Source organism: Bos indicus x Bos taurus, chromosome 5 (assembly GCF_003369695.1).
Source record: "Bos indicus x Bos taurus breed Angus x Brahman F1 hybrid chromosome 5, Bos_hybrid_MaternalHap_v2.0, whole genome shotgun sequence".
Taxonomy (NCBI): Eukaryota; Metazoa; Chordata; class Mammalia; order Artiodactyla; family Bovidae; genus Bos; species Bos indicus x Bos taurus.
The window spans coordinates 29,482,304-29,501,614 of record NC_040080.1 but is presented as its reverse complement, the minus strand read 5'-3'; the positions used below and the strand labels follow the sequence as shown (position 1 = coordinate 29,501,614).

General features: G+C 39.9%; 1 protein-coding gene, 1 long non-coding RNA gene and 1 pseudogene across 17 annotated transcripts in view; 2 read left to right on the top strand and 1 right to left on the bottom strand.

The window, feature by feature from the left end:
- Positions 1–19,311, bottom strand: part of PLEKHA5 (pleckstrin homology domain containing A5) — a 262,286-nt gene that overhangs the window by 61,661 nt on the left and 181,314 nt on the right. For 11 of the 16 annotated variants that reach the window (XM_027541455.1, XM_027541457.1, XM_027541467.1 and 8 more), the window contains 4 exons: positions 14,718–15,267; positions 10,541–10,624; positions 7,632–7,751; positions 6,781–6,834 (listed from right to left, as the gene is read on the bottom strand). In XM_027541455.1, the coding sequence (XP_027397256.1) occupies positions 6,781–6,834; positions 7,632–7,751; positions 10,541–10,624; positions 14,718–15,267 (808 nt within the window). The remainder of the gene's footprint in view (positions 1–6,780; positions 6,835–7,631; positions 7,752–10,540; positions 10,625–14,717; positions 15,268–19,311) is intronic. The other 5 variants (XM_027541466.1, XM_027541464.1, XM_027541462.1 and 2 more) reach the window with 2 other exon arrangements.
- Positions 11,739–12,025, top strand: LOC113892539 (annotated as a pseudogene).
- The window catches only part of LOC113892541, a 30,377-nt gene continuing 26,345 nt past the window's right edge, over positions 15,280–19,311 (top strand). The window contains exon 1 of the long non-coding RNA XR_003511078.1: positions 15,280–18,922. This is a non-coding gene — a long non-coding RNA (uncharacterized LOC113892541). The remainder of the gene's footprint in view (positions 18,923–19,311) is intronic.

Below are 19,311 nucleotides of genomic sequence, written 5' to 3'. Positions count from 1 at the left end.
TTGGCCACCTGATGCGAAGAACTGACTCATGTGAAAAGACCCTGATGCTGGGAAAGACTGAAGGCAGGAGGAGAAGGGGACGACAGAGGATGAGATGGCTGGATGGCATCACTGACTCGATGGACATGAATTTGAGTAAACTCTGGGAACTGATGATGGACAGGGAGGCCTGGTGTGTTGCAGTCCATGGGGTTGCAAAGAATTAGACATGACTGAGAGACTGAACTGATTATGATGTCATATCCTGGTTAAGATATTTCTTGATGACATCTCCCTCTCCCTACCACTACTATGATCAAATATGCAGAGGAAGGGAGAGATAGAAACAGAAAAAAAGAGAAATGGGATATGTGAGAGAGAGGACTGCTCTGAACAGCAAGGCACCAGAAAATACTGATATTCTATACCACGTAATTAATTTGGGTCCGTATGTGCTAAATAAGATATTTTCAATTTTCCAGTTTCCTTAGCTTGCTTTTTCCAAATGCCTTTCCTATATCCCCTAGAAACATTACCCCCTGGAGCTTTCAATCACCCCTAAAAATAGAAGCTCTAGGATCCCTTCAAATATTAGAGAAAAATGGGATCTTACTTAATAGCTCAATGGAATAAAGGTGCTGAATGGCCAACCATGAAAGCCATGGAGAATCTTTTCAGTCATCTTGTTAGCATTTCTTCCCTTTTAGGGAAGCTGTTTTTCATGAACACAAAGAACAAAATGCAAGAAAGTACTCAGATTTTTTACCTTGAATGGTTTCAGTACCAATTATATACACCCGGTTAACTGTTCATTTTTGCATTTCCCTTGGCATAAGTATGTTTAGAAGTGGTCAGACTTCCTGTTTTTGTGGTTTCTTCAAAGGATATAGAAAGCATGCAGATAAGGGATGTCCACAGAACCAATAATAGGGTGTCAGACTTCTTCCAAAAGTCACTAGTAGTATTGGCGCATGGGTCACAAAATGTTAGTATTATAAAAGAGCTACATTATATAATCTGAATGCTACTACCAAACTTTTGCATTTTAGAAACTTCAATGTACTCTTCCAGATGTTTTAGAGGTTAGTGGTGACCCAAGGACAAAAGAGCAGATAAAACAAAGGAGGGTCTTGGAATGCAGGAATGGAAAAACCAGACCCTTATCATCCTTCCCTCCCCCATGTTGTATCTATTAATGGATTTCAAGTCCTCCTGAGCAGTATTAACCTGTCTCCCCTCCTACTTGAGAGAAGGTATTTGCTTTACTCTTCCCTCCATCCAGTATATGTGCTTCATCCAATCAGCAAATGACCCACAAGACCCGTATCCCACTCTTTGTACCCTAGAAATAAAGACCCCTGTTCAATGTCAGTTCTCCCTTGAGCTGGCCTGCTGTTCTAACAGCATCTTCCATTCTGATAAACTTTATTTCCCTCTTATTCTGTCTCATGTCTGGAAATTCTTTTCCAACCCACACCCAGACCACAACAGTTAGTATAATAAAAGACTTACTTCCTCATAAGCATTTGATCATACCTAAAAAGAAAAAAAGAAAAAATTTCCTGATAAAAGACGTATTGAGGGCTTCCCTGGTGGCTCAGTGGTAAAGAATCTGTCTGCCAATGCAGGAGACACAGGGTTCGATTCCTGGTCCATCTGGGAGGATCCCACATGCCACAAAGCAACCAAGCCTGTGCACCCCAACAACTGAGACTGTGTTCTAGAGCCCAGGAGCCACAACTACTGAAGTCCACGTGCTGCCACCAGAGAGTAACCACCATCCCCCACCCCACACTGCAACTAGAGAAAAGCCCTCACAGCAACAAAGACCCAGCACAGCCAAAAATAAATAAAGTTTTTCAAAAAGAAAGACTGAGCTTTTGCCTTGCAAACCTTAAACATTTTCATGCAACAAGAACACCACAGGCATTCATGACTTGTATTTTTCTTTTTTTGTACTTTGGCGAACTGGTTTTTCATGAGAAATTTCCAGCTTTTCCATGAAAATCTGAGGATAAGGTTTAGCCATCTGGTGTTAAAGAATATACTATTTGATGCTAAATTCAGAAATGATTTAGTTCTGTTCCAGGTGGGGAGGAGAAAGCTCCAGCTGGGTAAGGGCAAATGAATGTTATAAAGTGACTAGCAGAGTTACTTTCTTTTCATGAAGAACTTTTGAGTACACTAGGAACAGGCAATCCTCAAGACAGGTATGGCTGTCCCTCCCTTTCCAGTTTTCATGAAGATATTTCTGATGCAATTAACTATAGTGACTCTTGAAGGGAGAGGGGTAAGGGCGGAATGTCATCATTTAAAGGTCATCTGTGAAAGCACATTCGATGTTACCATTTTACGTTTAAAAAATGAAAAATCATCTGCTACAATACCGACACAAGCAAAGCATGCATCTGTAGGAGTCAAACTCCATTTATTCTACCAGGTTTCCTAAAACGGGGAGGCTGGCCACTGGAGTGCTGGGGGAGGAGGCAGGGAAAGAGGGCTGGTATAGGCTCAAGGTCACCTACCAGCAGGCAGCGTGCTTGCAAAAGGTCTGCAAAGCGCCGCTCCAAGCCTCTAGATCCTTCTGGTCCTACGTTATCTCTTCATCTCAGTTCTTAAGCATTTCCTTTGCTGTTACCATGGCCTACATGGAAAACTGGCAGAAACTCCCTCATAACTGCTCTTCGATCACCAACAGAAAAAGAAGGAAACAGCAAGTGAAGAAGAAAGAAGCAAAGGGAAAGGAGAAGACAGATGGCAACATGTCCTAACTTCCCCAATCCTGTTACTCCTCCCATCACAACTGAACAAATAAGCACCAATTCTTGCTCTACCTCTTCATCCACAGAGGTCGTGCCTAGTTCCCTCTCCCCAGCTCTTGCTCTAGTTTCTACAACCCCAGCTTCACTCCTTGGCTCAATCCAACCAGTCCTGGTCCATACGACAGGAGCCAAGAACTACACAAAGGAGGAATCCTTGTAAGGGACAAGATGAAGAAAATGAAGTCCCTATACCTTGTTAGGCCTGGTGAAGCAGAGATATACACCCCAGCTGACAAGCAGACAAGAAGGTTGACTACAGTAAGCTTCAGTGGAAACCTGTTACTCTGGCTTCAAAGCGATGATGTACATCTGGCTCTGTGAAAACATCAGGAACTCCTAATCATCAAATAAAGGTTCAAAGGCATAGTTCTAAAATTCAAGCTCAATTTGTCCTGTTCTGAGAAAAAAGGAAAATATATCAAGAAAAGTCTCTTTTCCTCATTGTCAAAGAACTCTTCAGGAGGAGATATCATTACAGTTGCTGATAGTCTCAAATTTACTTCTAGCTTCCTGGAAAGTAGAGGTCATTGCAAGATGTACTTACGGCTTCCCCCCCGTCCTGCCCCCTACACCCCATATTCTAGTAGACAGAGAAATAAACAAGGGAAAAGTCAATGTCAAATCCTTTCCATAGATGTATTTTAGGATGAAACTGTCAGGTTTCACAAATTGTAACCAAAAGTTTCTCTAATGTTCAATGATAGCTAAGTTAAATGAGAAGAAAATGAGTTACTGATACATTATGTATTTATTCATTTTCTAAATAGAACCTTGATGAGGTACATAAAGTATCTAGTTGGGATTATCGTATGTTCACAGATTATACATTAGGGCTTTGATATCTAAAAATTCATAAAAATGACAAATAAACAAACCTAGGCTCATATAGACTTTGAACAGTCTACTAACTGGGCTATAAAAACATAAGCAAACTGTGATAGTGTACTTCAAAGTAAAACAGAAAGCAGAAGAAAATTCTACCATACAATTAGTATAGTTTTTGTTATTATAAAAAACACTCCAGTAAATGACTTATCTTCATAATGGTGATATGGCACCAGAAGTTAAGAGTTTGGGGTTGACTGTTTAATATGTAAATTTTTAGAATTTCAGATAAGGTATTTTTATTTGTTATAGTATCAGAAATGAATTTACCTAGAAGCACTTTAGAGACTACACTTTGGTTCTATTTTTCATGAATAATGATAGGGATTAAGAGAATTTAAATCAATTAAAAATTGGCCTTAGGTTATTCTGATGATTTATTTGCACAAGCAGAACAAGTGCTGAAAGAGTATCAATTAGTACATATTCTCTTGGTATGATATATAGTCTGTAAAATGTGACCAGAGCCTCTGACGTTAAGGTTTTAAAATCTACTTTCAAATTTACAATCATATAAAACTGGTGAATTAGTTTATAAACCCAGGCAACCAATAACGCCTATAAAAATTTACCTGGTCATCTAAAATTGGCTACTGGCAGTAATAAGATTAAAAGCTGGAAATGTTTGAGCTGAAAAATTTCATTAAAATTAAAATTACCAAGAATTCTTTCTACATAACTTAATAACCTTTCTACATAACTTAATAATCATACTACTGATATAAATAAAATATAGGACAGTTCAAAAATAAATATTTCATTTATATCAAATGCAATTATTTGAAACCATAAATTTTTTTGATTTATTTAAAGAGAGATTTTTCTTTAGGAACCCTTAACAATATCCACACTTAGGCATATCTGAGTTTCTGGGCAAAGCCCTCACCATGTTTTTATGTATACTTTCTATTACCAAAGAATGGCCCAATTTTTGCCATCAGAAATAGTCACTGCAAGTCATCAACAATCAAACTCTATAATTCTTTTCACTATCACATAAATTTTTAAAGTGGAATCAGACAGCTATTTCAGGATCTAATCTAAGAAAAAGGTGAATCACTGGAAAAGCTCTGCTGACATGCTGAGAGTACAGAGAGGACAGGATACAAAGTTGAAAGTTTAATTTTAATTAACTAATTCATTAAAATACAACACACCCTATTCTTTTACATTTCTAGAGGCTAGAAGTCTGCAATCATTTCCATCTGCCAAAACCACTGTGTGGGCAGGGTCATGTTCCCTCCACACTGTGGAGGGGAGAGCCCACTTCCTGGCCTTTTCCATCTTCTTTAATTTTTTGATGTGGACCATTTTAAAGTCTTCATTAAATTAGTTATAATATTGCTTCTGTTGTTTACCCTTTTTTTTGGCCAAGAGGTCTGTGGGATCTTGGTTCTCTGACGAGGGATTGAACCCACACCCCCTGCATTGGAAGGTGAAGTCTTAACCACCGGACTACCAGGGGTTTGTGTCTAAAAAGCTGAGATTTTAGAAGCCACCTGTAGGACTGTCAGCATGGCACATCAGGAAAGGCTTGGCGGGGCATGCCAAGGGAGCAAAGGATGGGAAGGGAGCCTCAGCCAGATCTAGGCCACTGAAGCCAAGGGAAGAAGCAGCTCAACCTGGGAAAGGAGGATGAGGAGAGACATTTGTGCAAATGGTGGTATTTCCATGTATTTACCTGCCCTTTCCCAAAAGCTGCTTAAGTTCTGTGGGTCTGCAATAACAGATTTGATTTGATGAGGTACATAGTAAATTAATAAATCACTAGGATTATTTCCAGAGATTCTAGATAACTTCAGATTCACATTTATATCACTGCTTTTAACCCTCATTTTTTTGTGAATCCCACTTTTTCAGAACTATCATTAGATTTATATACAAAGGAGCTTCTAAGAAAGTTATTTCCTATGTATGTTAGAAGCTTTCTGGCAGTTTGGAATTTTAAGCGAAGACTTATCTTACTATTTTGTTGGCAAACATGTCTTTATTACTGATAGCATATATAATGTACACTGTGGTTAAAATTAATAGCACCAGATTCTGAAGTGAAGATCAAAATTTGGATTCATGAAATGCTGATTTTTTAAAGCATTCTGATGGGCAAAACTTGGATGAAAATATTTTGTGGGAAAATAAGTTATATATCAACAAAAGTGTGTTTCTTTCAAAAATTAAAAGAAATATGACTGATGGTCTTTTCAAGGGTTTCCTAATGCAAAATCCCTCTTTAAGTAGAACTAATTTAAAGCAGTGCATTATTATTTTGTTTCAAACAGGACAGGGCAAATATAAATATGTAAATAATTTCTTATAACACTTTCCACAGTAACTTCTTTCACTTGATAAAATATTCAAGTTTAAACATTTCAAAAACAAGCTAAAGGAAGCGTTAGCTTAACTTGTATGGAAAAAAAGAATTCACTAGAAGAAATTTTTATTTAAGAACATATTGAAAATTCTCATCAAATTAAAATTAAATATTAACAGGGAATTTCATAAACACCAACATTGAGGAGTGTCAGTCCTTGTTTATGAACTTCCACTTTTCAACATTCACCTTAACCAACCACACTCACTACCACCACTGAGAGAATGCAACTATCAGTCTCTATCAAACTGACACTGGGAGGAGATGGTGAACAATAACACAATATCTTCACACATTTCACCCATCCTTAACCTCCCTTTTGGGAATACAGAGCCCACCACACCGGTCTCCTCCTAGCCTTCCAAAAAAAAGCATTCACAGCTGGGTGTCTATTTCTTTAATGAGGTCACCTCCAAGCTGATGTAAGCCAGTAAGTACAAGTTTTCTTGGGGTAAGAATAAAGAAATCTAGTGAGTCCAGGCTCTCAACTTCCAGAGACCTGACATTTGTATCCTGCCTCATCTCCACACCTGTCCTTTCTAACCTGGTTATTATGGTATTCCTGAATTTCCCTGGTAAAGGATTTCTTATCAGCCTGCCACTTGTAAAAGTCACGCTATTAACTCAAAGTGTCTGAAATATCCGAGTAGCCTGAAAATTGTACTACACTTAAAACATTAAAACGTAAGGTACGATAAGAAAGAAAAATTCTTCAAATCCCACCTGATGATCCAAATATATGGTGTTCCTTTGAAGGTGATGTGAAAGGATTTCATTCTAGTAGACGTCAATCAAGAAACAAAGGGACAGAGAAAGAGGGTGCGGAATTCATGAAAAAGTCAGTTTTGAAACAGGAAAAACAGGTAGTCTGCCACCACCTATTATGTCACAATACACAACAACTTTCACACATGCCCCCCCATAAATGGTACAGATGACATATTCCATTACTATAAAAAAAAAAAAAACTGTTCTGTAAGAAATTATGTAGACATGCATATAAGCTGAAACAGTAAGCAGAAAAATCCTTCAAATGGCTTTAGCAGACTCCATGTTAGAAACTTTACATGTTAATTCTTTTCTGCAATAGAGGACTACTTCTTGGGATGTTTATAACCAGAGACTATTAAACCCTTTGAGAAATGTTTCCGTGTGTTCATTTTTAAAATTGAGAACACAAGGAAATTGATCTTTGGCAATGAAAAGGCAGCATTTTTAGAAAGATGATCAATTCTCCACTGGTTACTTTATGGGAAATGATGGGACTATTCAATCTGGTTCACCGGAGTTGCGGTGTTTGGTGGATGACAAAGCTATTCTGAAGTCTTGTTTGCCTTTCCTTGCTCACAACCAAAACTTGGTGGGTGAGTGGGTGAAGGGAAGGCTGAGAAGAAATGTACTCAGCCCACATTGATAAGGTATGACCAAAGGAGTTCTCAAAGGGTCAATAGGAGGTCCTGCAATGGTAGCATGGCTTGTGCTCATGGGAATGACGCAGGTCGGACTGACTGACGATGAGCGGCTCAGAGTGAGTGACGAGAGCAGACACACAGACACGTGGCTCCAGGGCTGACCTTTGGGCTGTGGGCCTCGAGTTTGAGCTGCATGAGCTGTGCTAAAGTGTGCTCCCGGATACTACTCAGCTCCGCCTGCTGCCGTCTCAGCTTTATGAGCAGCAGTGTAAGCTCCTCGGGCTGAAGGAGTACAATTTAAGAATCCAAACAGTGGAAAACAGATTAATTGTGGTCTTAAGTGACAGATATTAAACCAAGATTTCTTGGCTAGTTTCCGATTACGGCTGACATCAAACATAATGCCTAGGCACTATGATGATAGGTTCTACATAAATGCATAGATATCCAGAGAAATAGAAGGAACAGTGTTACTTGGTAAGGTACAGCAAAACAACAGTATATTCAGGCATTTTCTCAGAACTCATGAGAGACTGTTCATACATTCAGTATGAAAAAGCAGAATGCCAAAAAAAAATTTGTACATGAGAGCTATAATTAAAATATATTGTCATGAGTTGTTTAAAAATGGTACCTAAGACTTTTACAGCAGTAGAACAATACCTGCATGCCCAACACTCTATTTTAGAGAATAGGACATAAATGCAAAGAAATAAAATTCATGTAAAATGTGGATGACATCTTCACATCATTAAGTTTAGTTAGCACCTGGGATCTATTAATTGCTTCCCAGTCATATTTTTAAATGTCACTGTTAGTGTTTTCACAGGATATTTAGTATTAACCAAAAGACCAAATTTTTTTTTAAAGGAAAAAAAAAAAAAATATATATATATATATCTATATATCTACTACACGTAGAAAGCTTCCAGGTGTGCACAAATCCCCCTTCCATGCTCGGAGGACAGCACAGAACCTTTCGGTTCCTGACTGGTTATTCTGATCCCTGACGGGGAATCAACTTTCAAAGGTAGATAAAAATTGCTTAACAGGCCGATCTGATGTATTTTTCTTCATTAGAAATGCAGTAAAGTGTGGTCATCGACAGTCTTACAGGCCATAAAATAATGTTCCATGTTTTTTTCTGAGCTTTGTTGTGATTAAAAACCACACAGAGTCCACAGGGAGACTCTCTTCACTTAAGGGTTGCAAAGTGCCCTGAAAATGTCCAAGCCAAAAACTGTTCCCAAGACTGACTTGCTTTGCCAGCACCATAGCATCACACCCACTCTCTTCTGTTCTGTTTGTTATTGCTCTTTATCTTTCATATAAAAACAATTTTTAGAGACACAAATAATTTTGTAAGAAGTAGAAGTATAGTTGATTTGCAGTATTATGATAGTTTCAGGTATACTACAAGGTGATTCAGTTATATATATGTATTCGGATTATTTTCCATAGTAGCTTATTACAAGACATTGAATGTAGTTCCCTATGTTATACAGTAATTCTTGTTGCTTATCTACTTTATGTGTAGTACCCTGTATCTATTACAAATTAATTTTAACTGTTATTTGAAGTTATGTTAAAAGTTCCTGCCTTCAGGTGGAAAAAGATGTCAAAAGTAAACCATCATTACTACTGGATCCTCAGGATAAAAGTGGGTATCTATGCAGATGAGACAACAGCCTCTTCTATTAAACAGTCACAGAACGTGTGTGCGTATAACTTAAAGAAGACATTTCTTAACCGAAAACAAAGAACTGCCTTTGCTCGGATGCCAACTACATGCTGTGATCTCATGGCTGTGGGAAAGTCCGTATCTTATGTCACTATATCCCCAAGCTCTAGAGATCTTGCCAGAGAGAGGGGAGGGTGGAGTAAGGGATTAGACAGTCTAAGACCCAGAGTGGTGTTTGACAGAAATACTAAAAGAAAAAACCTTAAAACTCTGGCTTACTATTTATGGAGTTAAAGAGATTTTCAAAAGGATGAAAGATTCCAACAAATCTGCCAGATATTTAGATTTAAGGCAAAATAAAAAGGCACAGTGGACTCCTCTAAAATGAGGCGGTGACACATAAATTTTATCCTAAACAGCCACTAGAGGGAGAAAGGGAGAAGGAAAGCTCAATACAGGATACTTAGCGACTTAGCAGCAGCAGCATTAATGTCCATCAGATCAACAATATTTAAAAATTCCAACAGTTAAAATTCCCTAGTTTTAGAGAAGTATAATAGTATCCATAGCCTTTAATAAATAAAGCACAAGTATTTCAAAACCAGGAAATCTTCCTTATATCTAAGCATGTAAGAGATGAAATAAAAAATGTTTGAGAAATACATGTAAGATGAATTTGTTTTGATTGTTACAGGACTTTAAATAATGGACAACTATATGGTCCTCATCTTCACAGAAACTGAGACTAAATACTAGTATTAAAGCATAGCTCCCCTGATAGAAGAATGCAATGAAATTTTGAGAAGTCATCTTTTCTTTCTAATTTGAAGAGCAACAGTGTTCTGGTAACATAACTCCTTCTCAATTTGAATAGAAATAACACTGACTATGAACTGATCACAGTAAGCCCTTGCTTGAACCTCGGATCCGGGACAGTCTCTCTGTATAAATATGTAAATCAGTTTCTTTTCTGCTCTAAAGTAGTTAATCTACATAAAAATCCACCGGAGAAACTTACCAGGCCTGTGGTTTGACTACACACACAGCGTTACTGGATTTGTTCCCCTAATGAACCACTCCAACTTCTGTTTTAAGGAAAAGGAAACTAACATTCAACGAAGTAAAGAAACCCTCCCAGGTTATACAGTAAATGTGGAAAACAGCATCTTATACCGAGTCAGACATTTAGCGAAAAGGAATCAGGCAGACACTGATGTGGCTACATGGTTGCAAACTCTACCACTGAGCATCTCTTCCACAAAACTGGTAATGGTTTTTCTCTGAGAGGCACCTCTCTGAAAACTCAAGCTTAAAAGCTGTGTCAGATACATGCTATCATGTGCAGCACATAAATAAAACATGATATGGTAAATAAAGATATCGTACTCACCGTTTTGCCTTGGAGGCTCTGGGGACTAACAGACTGTAAAGTGAGGCCAGCTGGCATTGACCTCCGGTCAGGCACGTACATGTGCTAGGAAGATAAAGGTACGGTATAAATTCTGTGGTCAATGTCAGTGATGAAAACTGTAATATAAAATGCCATTTAAAACTGCTACTAGTGCTTATGAAAGAAGACAGATACTAAAGCTTCAGGATTAAAATACACACTCTGATTGACAGAATAATTCTATATAGTCGTTTGGCTCAGTGGTTCTCAAACTTATTGGTCTCAGGATCCCTATATGGCCTTGCATGGTTGCTAAGTCACTTCAGTCGTGTCTGACTCCATGAGATTCTTATGGACTGTAGCCCGTCAGGTTCCTCTGTTCATGGGTTTCTCCAGGCAAGAATACTGCAGTGGGTTGCCATGTCCTCCTCCAGGGGATCTTCCCGATCCAGGGATCAAACTCACATCTCTTATGTCTCCTGCACTGGCAGGTGGGTTGCCTGGGTACCACCAGCACCACCTGGGAAGCCTTCTTTCTGTCATTAAAAGAAGATTTTCATGACAAGAGTGGTATTCTTTTACAGTTTTGCAAATCTCTTTAATGTCTGGCTAGATTTTCCTATCTGCTGCTGTATTCAATCTGTTGTGATAATCTCTTTTAGGGGAAGTACATGAAGAAAATCCACCTTCGATACAGGTATTTGGAAAAGGGAAGAGAACTTGAATAGTTTTTTTTGGATATTTGCACATGTCCACATTTCAAATGATCCTTTTACCCATTCTTGGTTTTGTGACATCAAACACAGGTCAGGTAGGAAATACTGGCTCAGTAAAATATGCAGAGTTTCCAATGGCTGGCACTTGTTTTTCACTATATGAGATGAGCAGCTCCTATCTGTTAATACCATCGCTGATCTTTAAACACTAGAAAGCTGTCAAGCTCAAAGAGGCAGGTACAAGATTCCCCAAATTCTAATTTTTGCTTGAAAGCTCAAGTGGTGTCATTGGTGACAAATATCGTGGGCTGCCTTCCTTGAAGTGACAGGCAAGCGTTCCACTCTGGAAGTGTCTGTCAAACATCAAGTCTGAACAACTCTAGTTTGTCGTTCGTTCTTTCAAGTAAAAATGGTGTTTATATATATATATATATATATATATATATATATTTTTTTTTTTTTTTTTTTTAAAGAAGGGCCCAGGCTCTGCACCCCAGTTAGGAGGCTGTGGTATCAGCTGGTTCCAGGCGATTCGAGCTCCAGCCAGGATGATCGAGGTTGGCTACAACCACCACCTGGGGAAGAAGGTCTGCCTTAAACACAGGGCTGCTGACACCAGTTGGGATCTCAAGAACCTGATCACAGCCCAATCTGGCACCCACTGGAACAAGGTCATTTTGAAGAAGTGGTTCATGATTTTTAAGGACTGTGTCTCTGAGGGACTATAAGATCCACGATGGGATGAACTTGGGAGCTTTATTACCAGTAGGGCAGAATTCCTCTTCCCTGCCCTTTCCTCTTCTCCCTCTTTCAACCCCCACACTAGTATGAACGTTTGTTTTTGAAAACTCATGCTAATAAAAACTTAGAGGTTGGACTTCCCTGGTGGTCCAGTGGTTGAGAATCTGCCTGCCAGTGCAGGGGACACAGGTTTGATCCCTGGTCTGGGAAGATCCTTCATGCTGCGGGGCAACTAAGCCCGTGTGCCACAACTACTGAAGCCTGTGTCCTAGAGCCTGTGCTGCACAACAAGAGAAGCCATGGCAATGAGAAGACTGTGCACTGCAAGTAGAGAGGAGTCCCCGCTGCTCGCCACAAGTAGAGAAAGCCTGAGTAGAGCAGTGAAGGGTTAGCAAAGTCAAAAATAAATAAAAAACAAAACAAAACATTAGAGACTGAAAAAAAAAAAAAGGAGCTAGTTTAGCTTGCAACTCAAATAACCACGCAAGCATTTTTCTCTGAGACAACCATTAGTACTTGGGTATGCAATAGACATGCTTTAAGTACATTTCCCATTTCATCACACAAACACTATGGGATGAACAGTCAAGACTGAACACAGTTTTCTTTTACTGTTTCATGCCGGGGATTGAGTGAGAGTGAGCCTTTATTTTTACAGCAAATCTGTGACAGTGAAATATTACAATGACCACTCACACTCTGAGCCATTGCCTTGACGCAGGCTAAGGCGCTAGTGCTTTTACCCAATTTTCAGTGTTTTCGCACTGGTAGGAAATGACAACACAGTCAACAATGCCTTATTATTATTATTACAAAAACAGTTCTGAGCTTATCAGAGACGCCCTGAAAGGCTAATGGGTACCTCAGGTAATCCCAGGTACTCCCTAAGGGTCCATGAAGCTTATTTTGAGAACCACGGATCACATCAAGGAAGATGATAGGACAGTTACAAAGAAAACTTGGCAACACTGGAGAAGATTTTCAGGAGGACCAGATGTTAGCTGACTAGGAAAACTGGCTAGACCGCACACCCTCATCTCATATTTGCTATTGAAACAGATGATCAATTTTGACCATGAGAACACTGTTCAACCATGCACTAATAATTTGCATTTGATCAGATTTCTCTTGAATATTGTTAATAATTTTTATTAGCCTTTGGATGTACGAAGTGTCAAAACACTGAACTCTCTTACAAGGACATTCAAAGTGAGCCTTTTTTTGGTGAGACAAACTAAAGCTTCTTTCAAAAGAAACTTTTTGATCGACTTATTAATTCCTAACTAATGCTTATTTATGGAAAAATCAAGCGAACGCTTTATGCAATGATGTAACTGAAGGAGTCAGCCCATCACAAGGACAAGAAAAGGCACTTTCGAAAATAGCATAAAGCGAGAGGCTCTTTAGAATTTAAACAAAGGGAAAGAAAAATTCCTTTTCACTTTAGGACAGACATTAGGATTTGGTTGCAAACACAGTGACTAATCAAAACGATCTGCTTCAGCACTGTGAAAAGCTGATCGATGCAAGGTGTTCCAATTTCACTTCAAAAAACCTACTAAGCAAGACTTGAACCAACTTAGCTGCTGCTGCTGTTTGTTTATTAGCTAAGTTGTTTCCGACTCTTTGTGACCTCATGAACTGTAGCCCACCAGAATCCTCTGTCCATGGGATTCTCCAGGCAAGAACACTGGAGTGGGTTTCCATTTCCTTCTCCAGAGGATCTTCCTGACCCAGGGATTGAACCCCTGTCTCTTATGTCTCTTGCATTGGCAGGTAGATTCCTTACCACTTGGGAAGCCCCTAAACCAACTTAATATGTGCATTAAAGCATGATCTCTATATCTTAATTTAAAAAAATATATATTTGGAGAATTCCCGGTCAGACTAGTGATTAGGACTCTGCACATCACTGCCGAGGTCATGGATTTGATCTCTGGTAGGGGAACTAAGATCCCACAGGCTGCATGGCGTGGCCAAAAAAAAAAAAGTATACATACCAGTAAGTGATGTTACTTTAATATGCAACTGGGCACCTGAGGAGGTATTTCAGTATGCTGTATCTTCAGCTGGTGGTTAGAAGATGAGGATCATACTTTTATCTTAGCACAGAACATGAAGAGCCTGACAGAAGACTGTAGGGGTGCTACAAGAGGCAGTGTAGAATTTGCAAGTGTGCATAGGGTCAATCCAAATGCAGGCCGTCTTAACCTACACGGAAAGCTGATGAGAGCCACTCTCAAGCAGAGAGGAATACATAATGTATCCATTCCAAAGAGCTGCTCCTGAGAGAAGACCTGCAAGCTTAGGTTTTATACATGAGAGTCTGACATTGCAGAAAGTGCTTCATTAATTTTTAAAACAAACAAAAAAAAGCTGGTTTTGCCTGCCTCCTGCCCATTATCTTGTCTCTGGCATTCACAAGAAAGAGCAGTGTACTATTAATAGAAATAAAAGGCTTCTCGCGCGGCTCAGTGGTAGAGAACCTGCCTGCCAATACAGGAGATGTAGGTTCATTCCCTGGGCTGGGAAGATCTCCTGGAGGAGGAAATGGCAACCTACTCCAGTATTCTTGCCTGGGAAATCCTATAGACAGAGGAGCCTGGTGGGCTACAGTCCATGGGGTCACAAGAGTTGGACATGACTAAGAGACTAAACAACTAAAAGTAAGCTGCAGCATCCTCAGAGGAGCAATGAACCCTGATGAGCAGATGTCTTACCTTGGGATGATGGGCCCGGTGCCTGCGGTCCATGGTCATGTCTCTGCGGTCCATGGTCATGTCTCTGCGGTCCATGGTCACGTCTCTGCGGTCTATGGTCACGTCTCTGCGGTCTATGGTCACGTCTCCCCTTTGAATTGGCGAAGACACTTCCGACCTGTAGGTCCGCTGAGGGGAGAAGCCCTGATAGGCGGCTATGGAGCCGTGGGAGGGTGACGTGGGGATGGAGTGCATTGTCTGGTCGGAGATGTTAACCATGGTTTTAGGGCTGGTCAGGGAGCTGTGGCGAGGGAGGGTCCCCTGCTTGTTGTAAAACTGACGCTGCTGCCACTCATACAGCTGCCACATGGTGTCGTCCCGCATGGATCTCCGCTTCTCCTCGGCTCCGGGTCCCGCTGTCTTGTCGTGGGCCGAGGGTGTTATGCTGCAGATGCTCTCCGGCCTGGTCTTGCTGTTTCTTGGGAGGGTTCTGTAGCCTTCAGGGTAGCGGGCCATGACTGGGGCTCTGTGGCTTGGCATGTTTCTTGGCAATGTTTGGTAAGAGATTACTCTGAAATAAAAGAACAATTGCAACATAAAACTGAAGGACAGCTGCTTTCCAGATAGTAAATTAGAGTACGTTTTTGTTTTTTCTTTTTTTCTCCCCTCCTGGTAGGTAAAATGTATACTGAAGATTCATTTTTTTTTTTAAGGTGACTAATGAACAGATTTATTTTTTTTAATGAAATCTAATTTGATGGATTGAATATACTAAGTCAACAGCATCTGTGTTGCTCACATAAAAGACCATTTATTCCACACAATGTATGGTTTGGTTTCAGGAAGGAAGGGTACTATACTTTTTCCAGAAATAAAAATGTTCAAGATATCAAGTCCGTCCTCATGTCTTACTTGTTTTTACATAAATAATCTCCTAGAATCTCATCTTTACACATCTCAACAGAATACTTAATTTCTGGGTGTGGATGGAACACGGGAGTTTTTGAGCTGGCCTACAGAGCATGGAGACTGGAAATGAAGGACTGCAGGTGGTGAGGCTCTATTGTACTACGTCCTTCTGAAAGCATAACTGTTTACGGGAAGAAGTACATGAATCAGTACCTTTGTGGTCTGAAGGAATCATTTCCCTGGATAACTTCTGAGAAATAAAAATGACTCAAAGCTAAAGCTAAAAATTTATTTTTTAAAGACAAAATTCTTCAACATGCTATTTCAGACTCAAAACTGCAGATCTCCAGAATAGTATGATGTTTTAATACTTGTGAACTTTATTATTAATCAAGTGGGAAGAAGCAGTTGGTCAAAAACCAGGAGGGCCAAGCTTGCATTCTTGTTTTCCCCCCAAATACAGAGACCTTAGAGAAGTTAGTTACACCTCTGGGACTGAGAGAAGGTTCAAGTGTGTGGGGGGAGGAGACTAAGAAGAGATTATATTCCTTTCAATACTTGGGATTAAAGAAGAGTTAGTGGACTGGCTGGAACCACAATGCAGGCCTCTTACTTCCTTAAGCAGCAATCTACTCTCTTTATTATGTCAATGATTCCCTTTGAGACTTAAGATTTCTCAAGACTTTGAGATTCAATGAAAAAGCAAACTCATTCTTTTATTTAAAAATTTTTGCCAAAAGTATGGAAATAATTTTAAAAAACTTTACTATTCTATTGCAATAATATACTTAAAGATAAAAAGATACCCCTAAATTAGGAAGGGCATAATCTTAAAGTGCTGGGTGCTACTGAAATCTGGCCAGCTGAAATGTTTTGGGATTTGGCTTTCTCATTTAGAAGAGGATTTGATCACACAGTGGTCTTACAATTCTAAAGTCCCATGTTTTATTTTGTATTTTGAAATATTTCCAGTTCCTTCAACCATTCTTTTAACTGAGTTTTCTTCATCTTGCTGAATGTCCCTCAGCTTCTCCATGTCTTGAGCTGAGCCACAAGGGAAGTCCAAGTATACTGGAGTGGGTCGCCTATCCTGTCTTAAGCGGATCTTCCTGACGCAGGAATCGAACCAGGGTCTCCTGCATTGCAGGTGCATTCTTTACCAACTGAGCTATCAGGGAAGCTCATTAATGTAAAACAGACTTGCTCAAAATTAACCCTCCCTCTCAACACACACAAACCACTTCTGTGAGCCCAACCATCTGACAACTTTGGAGTGGGGGAGGAAGGTACCCCATACCCTGATATTAGCAGTAAAAAGAAGTCTTTTTACTGCTTTCTCTCCATGTAAATTTCCTATTTTTTCCCTGCTTGATCTCCCTCCGATCCTCATCTTCTCTGCTAACATGGAAGCCAGAAACTGAATAAAGTCCAGAGCTGGCAACCCCACAGCTATGTGCTTAGGAAGTATGTCAGACAGGGGAATGATTCCATTCGATAAATTCTGCCCTAGTGCTCCAGCAGTGTACTCCAGCTTACCTTGGTTATTGGGCCACTCACAAACTTAAGAAATACCACAGACACCTTATTGTGTAAGAAGCTCTGGATTAGGCACAGAACTGTATCAGAGTAACAAATACCAAAAACATAAATGATATTAACTTTACGTATGCTGTTCAGAAATATGTAAAAAGGTCATTTATAGGTACATAAAGGAAGGTCACATATTTTCGATTTAAAGCAAATGAAAAACTGCCTGTGGACTAATGTTTAAATTCCAGTTCAGAAATCTGACGACACAGAACTCGGGCATCCACACGAGCTGGACCCTGTGGCTGAGATGGCTACTGCACTTGGATCATCTAACTGCGTGATCGACAACGGCAGGCGATTTTCCTACCAAGCTTGGCTAATTAAAAGTGACTACAAAGTGTAAAGGGCTCTTCTGCCATCTTTGGAACTACCTTTTGGAGGATTTTAATGGAAAATCTGCTTATCATCAAGCAAGTTTATTTCCACCCCATATACTTTCTACCACTTTGAGACCTTTCTTAAAAAAACTAGTTTCCTACAGTGTTTTTCTCCAAAGAAATTCAAATTAAGCAAACTGTGATTTACTTTTTAAGTGAAAGCTTAAGTAGCTCTGTCGGCGCCTTCATCAGGTTTTGTGCCCCATTCAACAGCACCTGCCTGTCAAACGCCCTGAAAACCCTGACACGTGAGTCTGCCATGCAGAACAATGGCTTAGGCCCCAGCATCTGAACGGGACCGCCCCTCACAAAGGAACTTTCAGGCTCTGTTCACAGATGCAGGCACCTACTATATGACTACATAGGAAACCTCTTTTCTTTCTATTAGAACTTTAGGAATGAAAGCCAGCCTTTCATAGTTTCACCAAATGAATTCTGCCATCTATGACCATTATGCTTCTGCCACCGATAAAAATTATTTTGCTGTAAAACCTCACCACTGTTTTTGAAGCATGAAGTCCACATAATAATGTAGATGACCTACGTCAATGATCTAACCTGGACTCCAGCCAGGGAACCCAAACTTGGAGGAGCAACGTGAAGGGAACCTGAGCTCCAAATGACCTCAGGCCAGCCTTTAGAAGCTGGAAGGTCTGCAGTCAAAATTAGTAAGTCACAGGGAGCCTTTATGGATGTTAATTACATCCAACCAAGGACTTCGCGAAGTGCTTGAAAACTAATACTTATGGCTCAACAATTAAAAAAACTTTAGATACTGAACCCCTTTAATGGTTCATTTTCAACCTTAAGAAAGTATGATTCTACTTGAGGAAAACTGATTCTATTAAGAAGCGAGATTTAATTTGCTGGGTAGAGAGGCGGCAAATCTTCTGGCTGTGGTTTTTATTACTGTTTCCCTGAAAACGATTACCTTCATAAGTACTTTCAAACATCCTGTCATTTCCTACCCACCCCCGCCCCCGTCAATACCTCTGGCTTTCCCTCTGTGCAATCAAATTTTATTGTTGAGACAGCAACTGTTTCTCACAACTGTCCCTTGGGAAAATTAGGAATGTGAGCAATGAGGGTGGAGGAGGAGAAAACAGAGATGAGCAACGCATCATGGGATGAGACGGGCCGAGCTGCACTCCGGAGAGGAGAGACTGGCTGACAACCGCCCAGACCAGAAGCAACGCATCATGGGATGAGAGGGGCCGAGCTGCACTCTGGAGAGGAGAGGCTGGCTGACAACCATCCAGACCAGAAGGACGTCCCACTACCCCAAAAGTTCATCTTCTTTCAACCAAAACATTACTAACTTAATGCTGTCTGGCTCTCTACTCCTGAAAGGTAAGAGTTATAGTAGGTCTTCAGTTAATTGTGTATGCATTAGTTCATTACAGTACGTTATAAATCGTGCATCACCAGCTTCCCACGTAAAAACACAACACTTTCTCATCCACGGGCACCTGCTTTTCCTCCATGTTCTGGCCTTTACTTCTGGTCTTTTGCAGACCCTCCAAACCTTTTTTTCCCTTTATTTTTTAATTTTCAAAAAAATTGTATTGAAGTACATATTTACACACACATATGTATTCTTTTTCATATTCTTTCCCATTATGGTTTGTCACAGAATATTGAATATAATTCCTTGTGTTATACAGTATGACCTTGTTGTTTATCCTTTTTTTCCTTTAAATGTAAAAGTTCTTTCTGGTTTTCCCTTAGAATCTTTACTT